The sequence below is a fragment of the Myxocyprinus asiaticus genome, chromosome 40, assembly GCF_019703515.2.
Source record: "Myxocyprinus asiaticus isolate MX2 ecotype Aquarium Trade chromosome 40, UBuf_Myxa_2, whole genome shotgun sequence".
Lineage (NCBI taxonomy): Eukaryota > Metazoa > Chordata > Actinopteri > Cypriniformes > Catostomidae > Myxocyprinus > Myxocyprinus asiaticus.
Genome location: NC_059383.1, coordinates 14,810,925 through 14,828,375, shown reverse-complemented (window position 1 = coordinate 14,828,375; position 17,451 = coordinate 14,810,925). Strand labels below are relative to the sequence as shown.

At 36.7% G+C, this 17,451-nt stretch overlaps 1 protein-coding gene across 1 annotated transcript; it reads right to left on the bottom strand.

The window, feature by feature from the left end:
* Positions 1 to 3,684: 3,684 nt before the first annotated feature.
* On the bottom strand, positions 3,685 to 15,442 carry LOC127431274 (TNF receptor-associated factor 4-like). The gene is made up of 7 exons (XM_051681650.1): positions 14,333 to 15,442; positions 11,719 to 11,770; positions 8,268 to 8,372; positions 7,942 to 8,103; positions 6,228 to 6,389; positions 5,902 to 6,057; positions 3,685 to 5,329 (listed from the first exon to the last, which is right to left on the bottom strand). The coding sequence occupies exons 1-7, from the start codon at positions 14,473 to 14,475 to the stop codon at positions 4,673 to 4,675; spliced, it is 1,437 nt and encodes a 478-aa protein (XP_051537610.1). The 5' UTR covers positions 14,476 to 15,442; the 3' UTR covers positions 3,685 to 4,672.
* Positions 15,443 to 17,451: the final 2,009 nt, after the last annotated feature.

Below are 17,451 nucleotides of genomic sequence, written 5' to 3'. Positions count from 1 at the left end.
CTATTACTATCATATAGATACTTATTTTATAATTGGGCTACATATAGTGCAATCTCTACAAATGGCTAATAAATGGCTAATGTCTTTCAGATGTCAGCTGGCTGTAAGGAAAACCATGAAGGTCAAGACGGAATGGTGGTATTTGATATGGAGACATTTCCCATCATCAGCTTCCTCTGTCTTTCCAGTGTAGAAGACCTTGCTAAAGATTGAAGACAGAATAAAGAGCAGTAGATCCATGCTGACAACAAATTCAGGATATATCAGGGAAATTTGTCTTATCATCATCGAGTGCAAATAAATATTCATTTAAAATATGAAAGCCTCACAATATATTTTTTCTTTGATATTAATGGTAATCTGGTCATGAAAATGTAAAGCGATGTGAAATTATCAAATGTAAAAGTGAAAAAGAATGTATGAAAAAAAGTTTTGTTGTGTTTTAGACCATGTTCTTAGGAAAAATCTGTTTTTCCTGTGAGGCCATTTTCATCCCCATAATGTACTGTAGGTCAAGCCACACACACACACGCGCGCGTTTCCGCCTTATTTTGCAGCAAAATCTCGACAAATTTTATATATTTAAAAAAGAAAAAATTGTGGAGGCATCATGCTTTTGTCTGCAGCATCCATGCACAACTCACCACGTGCCCCACTGAGAGCAAGAACCACATTATAGTGACCATGAGGAGGTTAACCCAATGTGACTCTACCCACCCTAGCAACCAGGCCAATTGGTTGCTTAGGAAGCCTGACTGGAGTCACTCAGCATGCCCTGGATTTGAACTCATGACTCCAGGTGTGGTAGTCAGCGTCTTTACTTGCTGAGCTACCCAGGCCCCCTGGAAGCCTATTTGTGAAATTAACAGATTAGATTTGAATTAAGCAAAACAACTAAACTCAACTGTATATGTTGATGTATATGTCTTGTGACCTGCACTATAGAAAGTCATAAGATGGCTACAATTGCACTTTTAAAAAAAGTCTTACACAGTGTCATGTGATAATTCACATATATACTCTATTTTACAAAATAAATATTGTTTGACTGACACAATCTTAGAGATTTTTTATTTATTTTTAATCAAAACTACAATTAGTCTCATCCACTGAATGGATGAGAAGAACAAATGAAAAAACATCTAGATCAGCTTCAAATCGTGAACCAAAGCATATGTATCAGAAGGCTAAGACTAAATGGGTCAGTGGGGTGTTAAGCTAGTTTGAGCATTTTTGACCAAATAAAGAAATATAGAATGTGTTTGGTTGAGTTCTACATCTACTTGTGCTCTCTAATTAAGTGAGACTGTTACATTTACAGTGGTTAAAGAAATTGGTAAGTGCTTACCTTAAAATATTATTAGTTATAACATTAGTTATAACTTTTATTATTTTACTATTTTCATCACAAACTAGGGAATACATACTCGATAGGCTTATGTTTGTTGCTTCTACCCTAAAATTATGTGTCTACCATTTGAAATAATACACATAGAATAGTGATTAATCACTTATTCAATGTTTTCACGGGATGTGCTAAAATCACATTTTGAAGACTTTGAGATATTTCATTGTATTGTTGATTGACTACCCTCCTGGTATAGTAACTGTCATTCTAATGAAACTGTACATGTATAACAATTTCAAAATTAAAGTCTATGTATTGTTTGCAACTGTAGGTGAAAATTAGAAAGACCAAAAAGATGAAAAATGTCAATACTTAATTCGTTACCCTGTTAGAAGAAGACAACGATTATACATCAGTTGGTCTTTTTTACAAGTTTTTCTGTGTGCTGTCCAGAAAGAGTGAATGGTGTTAAACATATTGGTAGTGGTCAGCCTTATCTTTAAGTTTCCCAAGCAGAAGTTTCTGGTGAGATTATGTGTGTGTGTGTGTGTGTGTGTGTGTGTGTGTGTGTGTGTGTGGAGGAGGAGTTTATTGAGAGACATATAAACTTTAAAAACAAAGTTTTAGATGCGTCTGTTAGTTAAATGATCGGTTTAAGTACTCTTGCTTATTCGTTTAAACTTAGTTGAATTAAAAGTATTTACATCTAATTAAAAAGTTTTTTTGAACTTAACTTTTGTAGAAGAGCGTATGATATGGGATGTTGTGTTTAGTACCCTATGGTCAAGTTTTATTTATGACTGGTCAGTCTTATTTCAAAACTACATGATCAGAAGGCCTCTGCTAGGTATTGAGAGGAAAAGAGCGGTTACTCATTTTTAGAGAGTTACTAGGCCTTTTAAAAGTTGTTGGTTTATTGCCAGAGGACATTGTTGAAAGATTTGTGGAATAGCATGAACTCATGACTAGTATAAGAAGTAAGTTATGGAACTTTTCCACTGCACGTTACGGTTCGACTCGACTCTGCTCGCTTTACTTTTCTGAGCTTGCTTTTCCACTGCAGTTTAGTGCCGCCTCAATGTGGGTGGGATTATAGGCTGATCGTCATAGTTGCGCCGCCTCTACTGCCGTGACATCATCTTAAATGCGACACAAACACACAACAAAGGAGCAATGGAGGATATCGAAGGAATGGAGTGCTTGATTCTCAGCATGTGGCTGTTTTCCACAGTAAGCCGACAAACTTTGTTTCAAAAGAGGCTGATGGCAGCAAGACAAAATACTGCTTAAAAAACAAGAGAGTTTGGAAAATCATACACCAAAGCGCAGATGAGGACATCACTGTGTTAATTCAAAGATGACGCATGAGGGTAAGCTAACCTGCCATCTAGCTTATAGATTCTCTCTGACCAGTCAGTGATCTGCAGGGTTTTGACATCACATTTAGAGGTGGTACTAAAAAAAGTACCAGGTGGTTTAATTGATTTGTGTTGTGGTTTAATGTCGTTGTTTTGTGAAATTTTTTTAATTTTAATTTTCCTGGGCCACCATACCTGATGGTCGACGAAAATGGAAAATACCAGTATAATTTGAGGAATTCAATTTTTTTGCATGCAACACATAAACTACAAATAATAATAATACAACAACAACAACAATAAGAAGAAAAATAACAATAGATGTTTTACCATTGACCTTAGTTTTTTTTGAGGGCTCTTAAAGGAGTAGTTCACCCAAAATTGAAAATTCTTCCATCATTTACTCACCCTCATGTCATCCCAGATGTGTATGATGACTTTCTTTCTTCTGCAGAACACAAACAAGTGCTGCGTCCAAAACCATGTACTCTCACAGTATGTACTGTATTTGATGAAGGACGCACTTATCTACTGCCAGAACAGTATGTTTTTTAGGTATGCATGTGAGTAGTATGAACACATTTCGGACATACTTCATCCGGGGATGTGGGCATTGTCCCGTGACCCGCATATATAACGTAAGAACAACAACCGTGAAAATTATCTGCTCTGGTACTGTATATGTAGCACTTACAGTTGAGAAGAGCCGCTTGACTCGCCTTTCACCGCTGTTCTTTTAAATGCAGCATTTTGAACATGACGTTGCCTCAGCTCCCAAGGGATTATGGGATTGTTAAGTGTCCAGCCGATCCGCACTATTCATTAAACAGTGTGCCTTTATCTGTCCTACCTGCTGATACTGACAGGGTCAAAAACTCATTTACACATTTACATAAGACATTCTCCCACAGTGCTATAAGAAAATGCGTATACGTTTTATAATGAAAACGAGCCTGTAGAGTTTTTAAATGTCTTTTAAAATGTTTTACTTATTCAAAAACAATTGAATTACAGAGAAAATTTGTTAAAGACGTTATCATTCAGTACCTAAATATCCTTCATCTGTGGTAAAGTGCCCTGAATATATTTAAACATAATAAGATGATGCAAGCATTTTAATACTCATTTAGAGTAAAAACAAAAAGGGCATTTAGAGATATATATTCACATTCATTAACATTAAGGATTTTAGACCTTCTTCACAGTAGCGCCATATTTGATTATTGATGTGAATGAAAACAAGGCTGTGAGGGATAGACTTACTTTACAGTCTTTTCAGTGGGACTCACTGTATAAAGCTTCTGGGTTTTTTTTGTGTTTTTTTTTTTATGTTTCTGAAAGATGTTTTTTCAATGTTTCGTCAGCAGAACGATCCAAAACACTTTAAACAACAGTACAACCCATTGAAGAGACTGCAAGTCTATACCTCACAGGCTTGTTATCATGGGTGTCACTTTGTTGTAAAAAAAGATGGGGATAGTTGGGGTTGTGAAATCACAAATTGATAAATACTGATTCTCGATGACCAATTCACATATATTAATTTGATAACTTGATCCGCACATCTAACACCATCAGTACTGGGATTTTGTTAGTCAGTGGATACATGGATCACGTTTGTTTGCATTTTGCTTTGCGATTTAACTGGAAAGAACACCACTGATAACAGCCGCAACAAGCATTCATTATAATGTAAAGAAAACCTCCAGTGCTGGATTGCCACTTATTATAACACATACAAATGAAATGGAAACTCCTGTTCAAGAACTGGAGATGTTTCCTCTGTTAGACACTTACTTAATGAAAGCTATTTTAAAAAGTGGTAGGGACAAAATTGGCCTAGGCAAAAAGTGGTAGGGACATGTTCCACCCATAAATGACACCTGTGCTTGTTGTCATTTCTATCAAAAATTAAAGATGGCGCTAATGAGAATCAGGCCCTTTCCAGAACTGCCAGCACCTCAGTTCAGTTTATTATCTTTTGGACCACATCTATAGAGGCTTTAATGAAGATAGCATTGTCTCTGATATAGTTCCTTTTTTTCATCTCCTCATGGGAGATGAACTTCGGGTAGCCAAACCCCAATGTGCTCTCATCTAGACAACCCCCACGAACACTTCCCAGAGCTCCAGGCCGTGGCCTCTGGAAGTTTTTCCAGGTGGGATCTGGGCTGAAGCTCTCTGTGACATGCAGTGGTTTGGTGAGTGCTGGGTTGCTCTGATCCAGAAGCGAGAATGTAACACGGTAAGGGAAAGGCCACTCCAGCAGCCCATCATACTCTCCCGGTAGAATACGAATATAGACTGACAGGTGTGAGCCCTCGCCACTGCCGTTTCCATTGGGGAAGGCAGACACTTGCAGACGGTAACCGTAGTTATGGGAATAGAAAGGGGGACTAAACAGTTCCAAACTTCCATTGGTTCTGCTCTTGGCCTCCAGCAGTCGTTGGCTGTAGTCGGTTAGCTTCCACAGCAGCGTGCCATCTCGGCTTCCAGAGAGTTCTTCCACCCCACGCCAGAGTTCCCTGAGCTCCAGTCTCTGGCGGTTCACCAGACCACACAGCAGAGAGAGGTGGGAGTGTGTGGCCTCCTCAAGGTGCCGTGCCACTGCAGTCTTAGGGCACTATGAGTGGAGCAGAGGACAAGAGAAAGATGGGCATGACACATAATTATGATCATCACACTATGGTGGGTATTTTGATATTCTTTCCTTAGAAAAATGATAAAATGTGACTGATATTTCTCAAAGATCAACATGATTTCTTTGGTATTCTTATGTAAAGTGTGTTTCTAGCACACATATATATTTTCCTTCGTTTTTATAGCATTAAATGTATGATTTGAACATATTCCTAGAATCCTTTTATCTATGAACAACTAGTTTTGAATCCTGATTCATAGGTTGACTTTATTGTAATTTATAATAAATAAGAATAGATCCATCCATGACATTATAAGATGTTTTTCTGAAGACTGTTTGGAACCAAAACAAAAATCGGGTTCAAGAAAGTATGTATCCATGTATTCCATAAAATGTAACTGTAATCTGATTACACACAGTATAAAATGTAATTAAAATGTCCAATTACAAATATCATTTTTTTTGTCTCTTATACGTGATTCAGATTGCATGTAATCCGTAACTACCCAGCACTGACCACAGAGATATTATGTGTGCATAACTCAAGATCTTACCCTATGTTTGCAACCCGCCTCCTTGAATGGGCAAAGCACCATCGCAGTGCTGCACCCTTCCTTTATATGAGCCATTAAATTATCTCGGGTGATTCCAGGTGTGCCGCACCTGTTATGACACTGCACAGGAAAGCGTGGACACTGTTGCTGATGATGCTATAAATAACAGAATCAAAATTAAGCCATCAAGTGAAACGCTCATGAATATACTTCCTTACTGCAAAAAAGAATTAAATAAAAAAAAATAAAAATAAAAAAAAAAAATCTGCTGTAGTTTTTTTTAAAGTAATTTATTTTTAATGTGTGGTAGCACACTGTGTACTGACCTGAATAGTGTCATAGAGGAACTCTTTCCTGCAGTATCTGCAGGGCAGTTTCCGCTTGGTGCATACAGAAACAGAATGCTGGGTCAACAGTCTACGCACCATACGAGCACCGCACTTATTCTCACAGTACACACTTTCCTCTGGACAAACACCCTGGTGACTCTGTGTGAGGACAGAGGGACTCATTGATCCTAATCAATTGATTGATACTGTTTGACAAGCATAATGATTATGAATGTGACACAATAATATAGGAGGGGACAAAATTAGTTAAAACACTTAAAACACTTGACCTTTTAAGTAAATACATCACAACTAATGCAACTACAAAGGTTGCAAACTACAAACAACTTGGATTACATGGAGAATGGGGTAAACTGTGTCACTTTGTACTTAGCTCGCCCTGAGTCCTTTTTACTACATTATTTGTTTGCAATCCTTAAAGAGGAAGAAAACGAGGGGCAAAAATAAATGTTCCTCTATTATTTTTCAAATTTTATGTTGTCCCCTCTGAACTGTTTTTCCATTCACACTCGAGGTACCCTGGCACTATATGAAACAACATAGTGTCAACCTCGGCCACTGCGGTGGGACCGCACTGATTTCATTTTTTACTAAGCAGACCTCAAGGACAATGAGAAAAAAATCTGATGAAAGATAATTTGCTGACAGTAAACATGAAATACTAGGTGGCAGAAAGTTCTGCTTTATTTTGTATCTATTTACTTCAATAATCTATTGCAATTACAATTAAATTATTCCAAACAACACAATCACATTAAGACATTTCAAATTACATATAAAAAAAAAATTACAGAATCTTGTTATAAATTCCTCAATTAAATTTACACCAGTGAAACAATGGTGTTCACAGGTAAAGTAACTGAATATTTGAATGTGTTGCCTGCATACTTTTTATTTTAATAAAACCCAACGGAAACGCTCGTTTTGAAGGGCCCTTCAAAACAGCTTATGAGCCCTTCGGTTTGGAAGGAACCTTCAACATGGTGGCCACGATCGTTCGCCCTTTGAAGTGCCCTTCAGATTTATCCCATTTCAAATGCAGGGATAGTCTCAAAAACAGCCCGTTCAACTTCAGAATTTAGTTATTGATTTAGTTTTTAGTAATTATTCAGAAATAAAACCATTATTAATAATAGGTTCGGCATATTGGTTATCGGACACTAATAGCGCTCTGTGCATGTGTCAAGCACAAGGAAGTGTAATCGAGCTTCTCTCATGAATTCACAAAGGAGACTGCTGATGTCAAGATTATTCGTGGATCAGGATTTATATTTTGGTGCATTTCTCACACAAAACCGATCGTATCACTTCAGCAGACATGGATTTAACCACTGGAGTCTTATGAATTACCTTTATGTTGCCTTTATGTCCTTTTTGGAGCTTTGGAGTTTTGGACCCCCATGTCTTGCATTGTACTGATATTCAGTAAACACATCATACATCTATGAAAATATCTTAATTTGTGTTTCGCAGAAGACAGAAAGTCTGAGACGACATATGGGTGAGTAAATTATGAGATAGTTATCATTTTTGGTTGAACAATTGCTTTAAAACTAGGCATCTGTCTTAAAAAATACAACATAATAATATTCTATCAGGATCACTACAAAATAATCAAGTAGTCAAAAATACAATGAAGAAATACATGTTTATATGTTTATTTAAAAAACAAAACAAGGATCTTGCTTACCTCATATGCCTCCCCAGTAAACTCTTCACCACAGTGGTCACAGTGGAGCTTCCTCTTAACACAATCATGCTGAAGGTGCTCAGGTAGTTCTCTGCGCAACAACTTCTCAGAGCAGCGGTTCGGACACGACACCACATTAAACTCACACACTGACAAATGGGCCTGGTGAAGAGGCAACAAACATACTGTGAGACTGAATTAAATAAGAAATTGGATCACATAGATTTAGGTGACTTTTTTTGTTATATTGTGTCTGTGTGGCCACTACACTCCCTTGTAAGGATGTCATATAAATGCACGTGTTTGTGAACGTGCCCTTTCTTCACCTGAAGCAGCTTGTTCTGTGCAGTCCATCGGCAGCCTTCTTCACTGTGGATGCAGCGGATGGGCAGAGCAAGAATCAGCTGTTCCAGCTCCACATCTGGAAAAATCTGCAGAATTCCACATTTTTGTTTATTAGCATTTGAAAAGCATTCAAATGCAGTCTACTACACATATAGAGTTGAAGTCAGAGGTTAACATACACTTAGGTTGAAGTCATTAAAACAAATTTTTTAACCACTCCACAGATTTAATATTAGCAAACTATATTTTTGTCAAGTCGTTTAGGACATCTACTTTGTGCATGACACAACTAATTTTTCCAACAATTGTTTATAGACAGATTGTTTCATTTTTAATTGACCATATCACAATTCCAGTGGGTCAGAAGTTTACATACACTAAGTTAACCGTGCCTTTAAGCAGCTTGAAAAATTCCAGAAAATGATATCAAGCCTTTAGACAATTATCTAATTAGCTTCTGAGAGGCTACTTGGCTAATTGGAGTCAATTGGAGGTGTATCTGTGTATGTATTTTAAGGCTTACCTTCAAACTTATTGCCTCTTTGCTTGACATCATGGGAAAATCAAAAGAAATCAGCCAAGACCTCAGAAGGTTCATCCTTGGGAGCAATTTCCAAATGCCAGAAGGTACCACTGTGTATAAGTATAAACACCATGGGACCATGCAGCCATCATACTGCTCATGAAGGAGACGCATTCTGTCTCCTAGAGATGAACGTAGTTTGGTGCGAAAAGTGCAAATAAATCCCAGAACAAAAGCAAAGGGCCCTGTGAAGATGCTGAAGGAAACAGGTAGACAAGTATCTATATTCACAGTAAAACGAGTCCTATATCGACATAACCTGAAAGGCTGCTCTGCAAGGAAGAAGCCACTGCTACAAAACTGCCATAAACAAGCCAGACTACAGTTTGCAAGAGCACATTGGGACAAAGATCTTACTTTTTGGAGAAATGTCCTCTGGTCTGTTGAAACAAAAATTTAACTGTTTGGCCATAATGACCATCATTATGTTTGGAGGAAAAAGGGTGAGGCTTGCAAGCCGAAGAACACCATCCCAACCGTGAAGCATGGGGGTGGCAGCATCATGTTGTGGGGGTGCTTTGCTGCAGGAGGGACTGGTGCACTTCACAAAATAGATGGCATCATGAGGAAGGAAAATTATGTGGATATATTGAAGCAACATCTCTAGACATCAGCCAGGAAGTTAAAGTTCGGTCACAAATGGGTCTTCCAAATGGACAATGACCCCAAGCATACCTCCAAAGTTGTGGCAAAATGGCTAAAGTACAACAAAGTCAAGGTATTGGAGTGGCCATCACAAAGACCTGACCTCAGTCCAATCGAAAATTTGTGGGCAGAACTGAAAAAGTGTGTGCAAGCAAGGAGGCCTACAAACATGACCCAGTTACACCAGTTCTGACTGGAGCAATGGGCCAAAATTCCAGCAACTTATAGTGAGAAGCTTGTGAAAGGCTACCCAAAACCTTTGAACCAAGTTAAAAAATTTAAAGGCAATGCTACCAAATACTAACAAAGTGTGTCAACTTCTTACCTACTGGGAATGTGAAAAAATTCTCTCTACTATTATTCTGACATTTCACGTTTTTAAAATAAAGTAGTGATCTTAAATGACCTAAGACAGGGAATGTTTTCTATGATTAAATGTCAGGAATTGTGAAAAACTGAGTTTAAATGTATTTGGCTAAGGAGTATGTAAACTTCTGACTTCAACTGTAGACTGACCTGTGTAAGGATAAAGAATGAGTAAAGTATAATTTCTTTCAGCAGTTAAGCAATCATAACAGAGGTTATGTACATAGGTATAGTGACAAAAACAGTATGTTTAATTCTTAGACTACGACAGAGGGTGGAAAATGATCATGAAATCTAAATTATGACTATTTTGATGAATTGTGCACAATAAATAAAAAACATTAGAAAGTAAAAAGGGTAAATATTGGGTACATTTTTACTTCATTTTAAAGGGATAGTTTACCCAAAAATGTAAATTCTCTCATTATTTACTCACCATCATGATATCCCATGTGTGTATGACTTTCTTTTATCAGCAGAACACATTTGAAGAAAATTAGAAAAATATCTTAGTTCTGTAGTTCCTTAAAATGCAAGTGGATGGTGATCAGACCTTTGGAGCTCCTAAAATCACAGATAGTCTGCATAATTGTCATTCATATGACTCCAGTGGTTAAATGTATGTATTCTAAAGCAAAACAATCATTTTTGGTGCGCAAAAGAGCAATATTTATACTATAATCCATAACTTCTGGTAAGCTTACGAGAGGGTGGATTTCAAATGGTCTCTCGTGTGACGTATTCGCGTTGGCAAGTTACGGACGTAAACTTATGTTCTTCTCTCGGTTGAGACATCCAGGATAAGCACACAAATGCACCACTGTGAGTAAAGAAACAGATAAATACAGATCTAAAACAAAACCAACCAAGCTTCTGTACAGCGTTCCTCCTACTCAGTTGTGAACAGCACTGCTCTTCCAGGTGTGTCGCACGTGCGTCAGTTCTCATGTTTCAAATGCCAACACGATTACTTCACACCCATATACTGCTGCAGCCCAGAAGCGATGATTTATAGTTAAAAAATACTTAAATATTGATCTTTTTTTGCACCAAAAGTGATCGTATTGCTCTAGAAGACATTAATTTAACCACTGGAGTCATATGGAATGTGTTTATGCTGACTGTCGGACTCTCTTTTTGGAGCTTTAAAAGTCGGATCACCATCCACTTGCATTTTAAGGACCTACTGAGCTAAGATATTTTTTCTATTTTTCTTCAAATGCCTTCTGCTCTGGGATATCATGATGGTGAGTAAATAATTCAATAATTTAAATTTTTGGGTGAGCTAACCTAACTAGCTATATGTATGACGTTACTACACTATAGTGAAACTGTATTGAAACTGACAGTCATGTTGTTTTGTTGCAAATAGTTTCATGTGATGTCACCATTACGGTGATCATGTTGGATCTGTGTCCACTTTGGTCAAGTTGGACCCTGTTAACTCTGTTTCAGTTCACCTTGTGCATGTGCAACTGAAGTACAGGTACAGTATATAAGCATTTCAGTGGAGAATTAAGTTGATTAAATGACCTTGAATTGGTTATAATCTTTATTTGAGCTGTGTTGTTGTATGATCTAAAGTTGAGTCAATTTAACTAAAACTATTAAGTAGAAACAACAATATTTAAATAGCAAATCTGAGTAAAGTCTACTTGCATCTAAATAGTTACGTTTATTTTAAATGAACACCAAATTAAGTGAACTTCATTACACAAGTTTTGGAGACCCCCATAACTCAATTCATTTGAGAGAACGAGACAACTTATTAGGGTTTTCTGTGTAGGTGCTAATGTACTCTAAAGCTAGTCCCATAATAGTTATGATGGTGCACTTACTTTGGCATAATCCAGTGGCAGCTGGTCCTCTGGGCACTTGAACACTCCTTCACTATTGAGATTTAGCAGAGGGTAAAATCAGATTACTCAATGTAAGAAATGATTCGCATGAATTTTAAAAGTTGTGTCTCATATAAGCAGAATTTGGGGTGTCTGATGAAGAACCACCATGGTTAATGTAGTTTAGTCCAGGGTGTTCATACTACATTGGCTAAATGTTTAGGTTGAGTTACTTTCTAGGCAGTTAAAGGGATGAATAAAAAAAGTTGGCCCTCTGACACACACACACACACACACACACACACACACACACACACACACATTTGCACATGCACAAAACAGAAAGCTAATAATTTGTTATTTTTATGAGTTAAAATATAATTTCACATATGACTAGTTGCTGTACAGTATGTTAGGCTATTTGTCTTGTTCATGTGTAGAGCAAACTTATAATCATTTATGCATAAATTATATCTACCCAACAGAAAGCTGCAGTCGCACATGTATGTGTTACAATTTTATTTGCATTTAATTAATGCCTCTTTATTATGAAAAGCAGTTCAGAACCGCCACTGACTGATGCCCCAGTACCATAAATCTTGAGTGAATCACATCTGAACTGTCTTTACATGAATGTAAGGGAGAAATTTTCAGAATCACCTCCCACACACTAGCAGAGGGCCTTCAGGAAAATGTGACTGGATCATCCATCTGGGATGCTGACGTCCCTCAGCACATGTAATGTGAGGATGCATTGCAACCAACATAACAGCAGAATATTAACAGAGTAGCGATCTTTCTGTTACGTGTGACACGCATTATCATTTTATAATTCTATGGGGAATTTTCCAAAAGTCTCAGGGAGCACACAATCCTTAAAGAGGAAGAAAACGAGGCTGATGTGGACATGTTATATGAAGTTTAAAATGTTGCATTTTAAACTTCATATAGCCTGTAGGAACTAGTTTGCCTGACAGTTGAGATGTTGAATAAACTAAATTCAAATGATCAAATGGATTTTTTTTTTTTTTTTTTCAAATTTTAAAATGTCATTTTGGTTTCATAAAATGGCTTCAAATAGATCACACAGTAATCCAATACACAGAACAGTATTTAAATTAGTAAATGATTCAGATTTGTAACTGAAAAGCACTAGCCTGTCAGAATGTGAGAAGACGAGGCTGTCAATCACTATAATGATAACATCTACAGGACAACACAGGAAAATGACTGTCATTGTTTGAACCTTCTCTAGCATTATTACACCTGTGAACTACACAACATTGTGTTTTGACTACAGGATTGAGGAGGCAAGGGATGTAGATACCTGGAATGCTTTTTTTTTTTTTTTTTTAATGCCACAGAACATACAAAAGGAGTACATAGCAGGGGATACATGAAAAAAATATACACATATAGGTACTTACATAGACTGGAATGCTAAAAATGTGTCATAAAACCAAACTGGGCTCACTTAAAGATGAGTAATGTAACCAAAGACACTCACTCACTGAATACTTACAATTTATTCCAAATCCTTTAAACTACATTCAAATGGTGATTTCATTAAACGTTACAAAATTCATTCATGTTAAATATTTTGATGGTTCATTTTACTGTAAACTCATCTTTATTCTCACTAATGTACAAATATTAACAGTTAACACTATTGACAGTTAACCTGACCTAGTCTAGGAAATTTAGAAAATGTGAATGTTCCAATTAATGGTTAAAAGACCTTGAGGAGCATAAACATCTAACAGGCAAGAAATATTTAGAAGCATATACAATTCTGTCAGTTAGGCATACAAATTTTCAGTCATCCGCCAAAATACAGCAGTATTTCTTAATGTAGTTACATTTAATAATGCATGCAACTTGGATTAAAAGAATATATTGAAAATATTCTTTAGCATTTTGATTGTGCTACAATCTATTTTCAAATGTTAAAATGCAAAACAAGTAAAGCTTATACCGTATCATGGAATCATTACTATGTAAAACCTTCGCATGGACAGAAAACCAAGTACTAAGACTATGTAGCCCGAGGGATTTTGTGTCACTCAAATCTTTGACATCCTGCTTGGCTTGTTTTGCTCTTCTTTATTACTGCTCTCTCAAAGGGCCAATTATTTGTAAGTGATACTTGTATTTTTCACAAAGGCAATGGAAAATAAAATAAAAACAATCAAAACATTGTCCTTCTCATTTTCAATTACTAACATCTAAATTCATTATTAAGTCTAATTCTTACAGAGTTTATAGTTTTAGGTTTACAGAGATGAAATCATTTAAAAACACTCAAATTAATGTGTAATCACACTTTACATTACACTGTGCATGTTTCACATAATAAGTTACCATAATTAATTACTATAGAAGCAGCTCCTCAAAATAATAACACATTAAGTACATGTAATTAATTCATAATTACTTAGTACGTTTGTAAATACACCCTAACAAGAACATTGCAATGAAAAGTGTAACCACTTAGGAATTTCTGTGAGAACGTGCAACAAAAACAAAGGCTACGTGCAATACATTAACAATACAGCCTAACGGCAGCCACTTGCTTTCACTTCACACGTCATAGTGTTCATATAGATTGTTTTACCTGAGATACTCCTGCAGACAGGTGTCACAGAATCTATGACCGCAGGTGGACACCTGCACCGGTTCCCTCATCGGCTTGTTACACAGAAGGCAAAGAAACCTCCTCCTCAGTCGCTCCAGAAACTTATAATCTAAACCTGGCATACTAATGCCTCAACTTCCTCAGAGCTGAATACAAACGTAAACAATTATCCTCAAAGTGTTGCTGCAAAGAGTTGATTAATCGTTAATAGTATTTATCGATCTCGCGCTTGGAATATAATCAACCTGTCATGACATTTCCGTCTCCAGTCAGGTGAAACAAGCACAGGGCAACGTCTCCAATTCTGCCCGCCCATCTGACAAAGGAGGAGCTATATGTGCCCCTTCAGCCCTTATAAACAAACATGCAAACAGACCTCATTCAGTGAATTTTTGTCGGGAATGAAAACGAGGCTGTGAGGGACGGTTGCAGGCTACTGTTGTTCAGTGATGTAGATCGTTCAGCTGACAAAACATTGAAGAAAAAAATACTTTTTAAGACAAAAAAAAAAAAAAAAAAAAAAAAAGAAATCCAGAAAACACAAGTTATGCAAATTAGATGTGACCTGAGCTTTACACAGTGCATGTAATTGAAGAGACTCTAGTCCCTCACAGCCTCGTTTTCTTTCGTCAAAAATCAAACATGGTTTTACTCTGAATAAGATGGGTTTAATATTTAAAGGAATAGTTCACCCAAAAATGAAAATTCTCTTATCATTTATTCACCCAGATAGCACACGTACATCTCCGAGATGTCTGTTTTAGATCTTTTCATCTGAAAAGCTTCACAATATAATAAACATCTGCTAAACATCTTAAGATCAGATTTACAAACATTCTTAATCAAAAACGTCTCAAAAGACATCTGCTGAATGTCTTATTGACATCTGAGAGTCAACATCTTATAGACGTATTGCAGATGAGCAAACAACCTAAAAAATACGTCTTCCAGATGTAAACACACACATCAAATAGACGTCTGGGTGATGTACGTGTGCCATCAGATGTGTATGAATTTCTTTCTTCAGCTAAAAACAAATGAAGACATTTAGAAGAATATTTTCGCTCTGTAGGTCCATACAATACAAGTGAATGGTGGCCAGAACTTTAAAGCTCCAAAAGGACATAAAGGCAGCATAAAAGTAATCCAAACAAATCCAGTGGTTAAATTCATATCTTCAGAAGCAATATGATAGGTGTGGGTGAGAAACAGATCAATATTTAAGTCCTTTTTTACTATAAATCTCCACTTTCAAACAGCCCTCATAAGTGCTCATCTCCTAAGAGTTCTACTTCTTTTGTTTTTGATGATTCGCATTCTTTGTGCATACTGTCACCTACTGGGCAAGGAGGAGAATTTATAGTAAAAAAGACTTAATTACTGATCCGTTTCTCACCCAGACCTATCATATCGCTTCTGAAGACATGGATTAAACCACTGGTCTCGTACGGATTACTTTTATGCTGCGTTTCTGTGCTTTTAGAGCTTCAAAGTTTTGGACACTGTTGACTTGCATTGTATGTACCTACAGAGCTGAAATATTCTTCTTAAAATCTTCTTAAATCTTGCACCCTTGACCATTGGCGGATTTAGGTATGGGCAGTTGCCCAGGGCGGCATCATGTGGGGCGGGTGCCCCCCCCCCCAGGTCAACAACTTTGGGGGCGTGTTGAAGTGGGTTTCGCCCAAGGCGCCATACAAGCTAGAACCGCTACTGCCCTTGACCCATTTTACAGTGTTCACAGATAGCAGTGTCAGTGTTATTGTTGATATTTGATACCCTACAGTAGCACCTCCCTAAGGGGCTCTCAGAATTCAAAAGGTATAAAAAAAAAACTTGTGTTACAAGAGTTAGAAATCTTCATACATCACTTAACATGCTCTGTTGATTTACTAAACACCCTTGGAGTGGATTTGTTTACAATGAATCATGATTATGGATTGTTGTCTTGCAAGAATGCATGATTGTAGCAGCTTTTAGAAAGTTTCATCGAAACGACTTTCATCCCACAGAACCAGTTTTACTTCCTCATTCCACAAAGGAATATTCAGGTTGACCTTAGCCTCCATGTATAGACCATTTCAAGTAAATCCAGGCAGTGAACAGTGTGGAGCATGCACAACATGGCTATAGGGATAGTTCACCAAAAATATTAAAATTCTGACATCATTTATTCACCCACACGTGAATTATTTGAATGTTAGGCCCAGCCACCATTCGCTTTCATTACAAAAATGAAATAGTGACTGAGCATGTCCTGTTCCTTACATCTAGTTCCACCTAACATCTGCTTTTGTGCTTTATGGAAGAAAGAATGTCATATGGGTTTGAAACAACATGAGAGTGACAGAATTTTCATTTTTGGGTGAACTATCCCTTTAATTCTAAGGACTGGCCATTGTTCTTGTACACCACTTATTGCAAACCATGTTGTGTGATGAGTAACTGAAAAAGGCTTGTACATTATAAAGTTAATTGTCATAGTTTAAGATTTAAAAAAGATTCATTTCAATTAATGTGTCAGTGTGTCAAGGAAAATCACAAATTATATTTTATTGGTGATGATGATGTCAAGCTTGAATGAGTACACATGATTTAATTGGTTCTTTTGTGTACTGTATTTGTGTAGGAGGGAACAAAGATGCAGATAAAGAAAAGAATAATAAAAAAAACAATATCATGACAAACATGCCTCTGCTAATTACAGTCAGAGAGATGTCAATGCTACACAATTAAACCAGAAAACTCAAATATGGCTGTGTAAAAACATGTTTATTGTACCATTAAAAATTATTTCTGTTTGTCATAAAACTCTCTCTTATTCTTTGACTTTATTATTAGACACAAATGTTAGGTCTAAAGGAGCCTTCAGATACTCAATGCATACAAATTTCCAATATGACAATTTTTGACAGTGACTGTGACAATATACAGGTGCATCTCAATAAATTAGAATGTTGTGGAAAAGTTCATTTATTTCAGTAATTCAACTCAAATTGTGAAACTCGTGTATTAAATAAATTCAATGCACACAGACTGAAGTAGTTTAAGTCTTTGGTTCTTTTAATTGTGATGATTTTGGCTCACATTTAACAAAA

Coding starts and splice junctions, on each gene's coding strand:
- LOC127431274 (XM_051681650.1), bottom strand. CDS start 14,475: ATGCCAGGTTTAGATTATAAGTTTCTGGAGCGACTGAGGAGGAGGTTT. Junction 11,771..14,332: donor TGTCTGCAGGAGTATCTCAG/GTAAAACAATCT, acceptor AAATCTCAATAG/TGAAGGAGTGTTCAAGTGCC. Junction 5,330..5,901: donor AGGCGGGTTGCAAACATAGG/GTAAGATCTTGA, acceptor CTCCACTCATAG/TGCCCTAAGACTGCAGTGGC.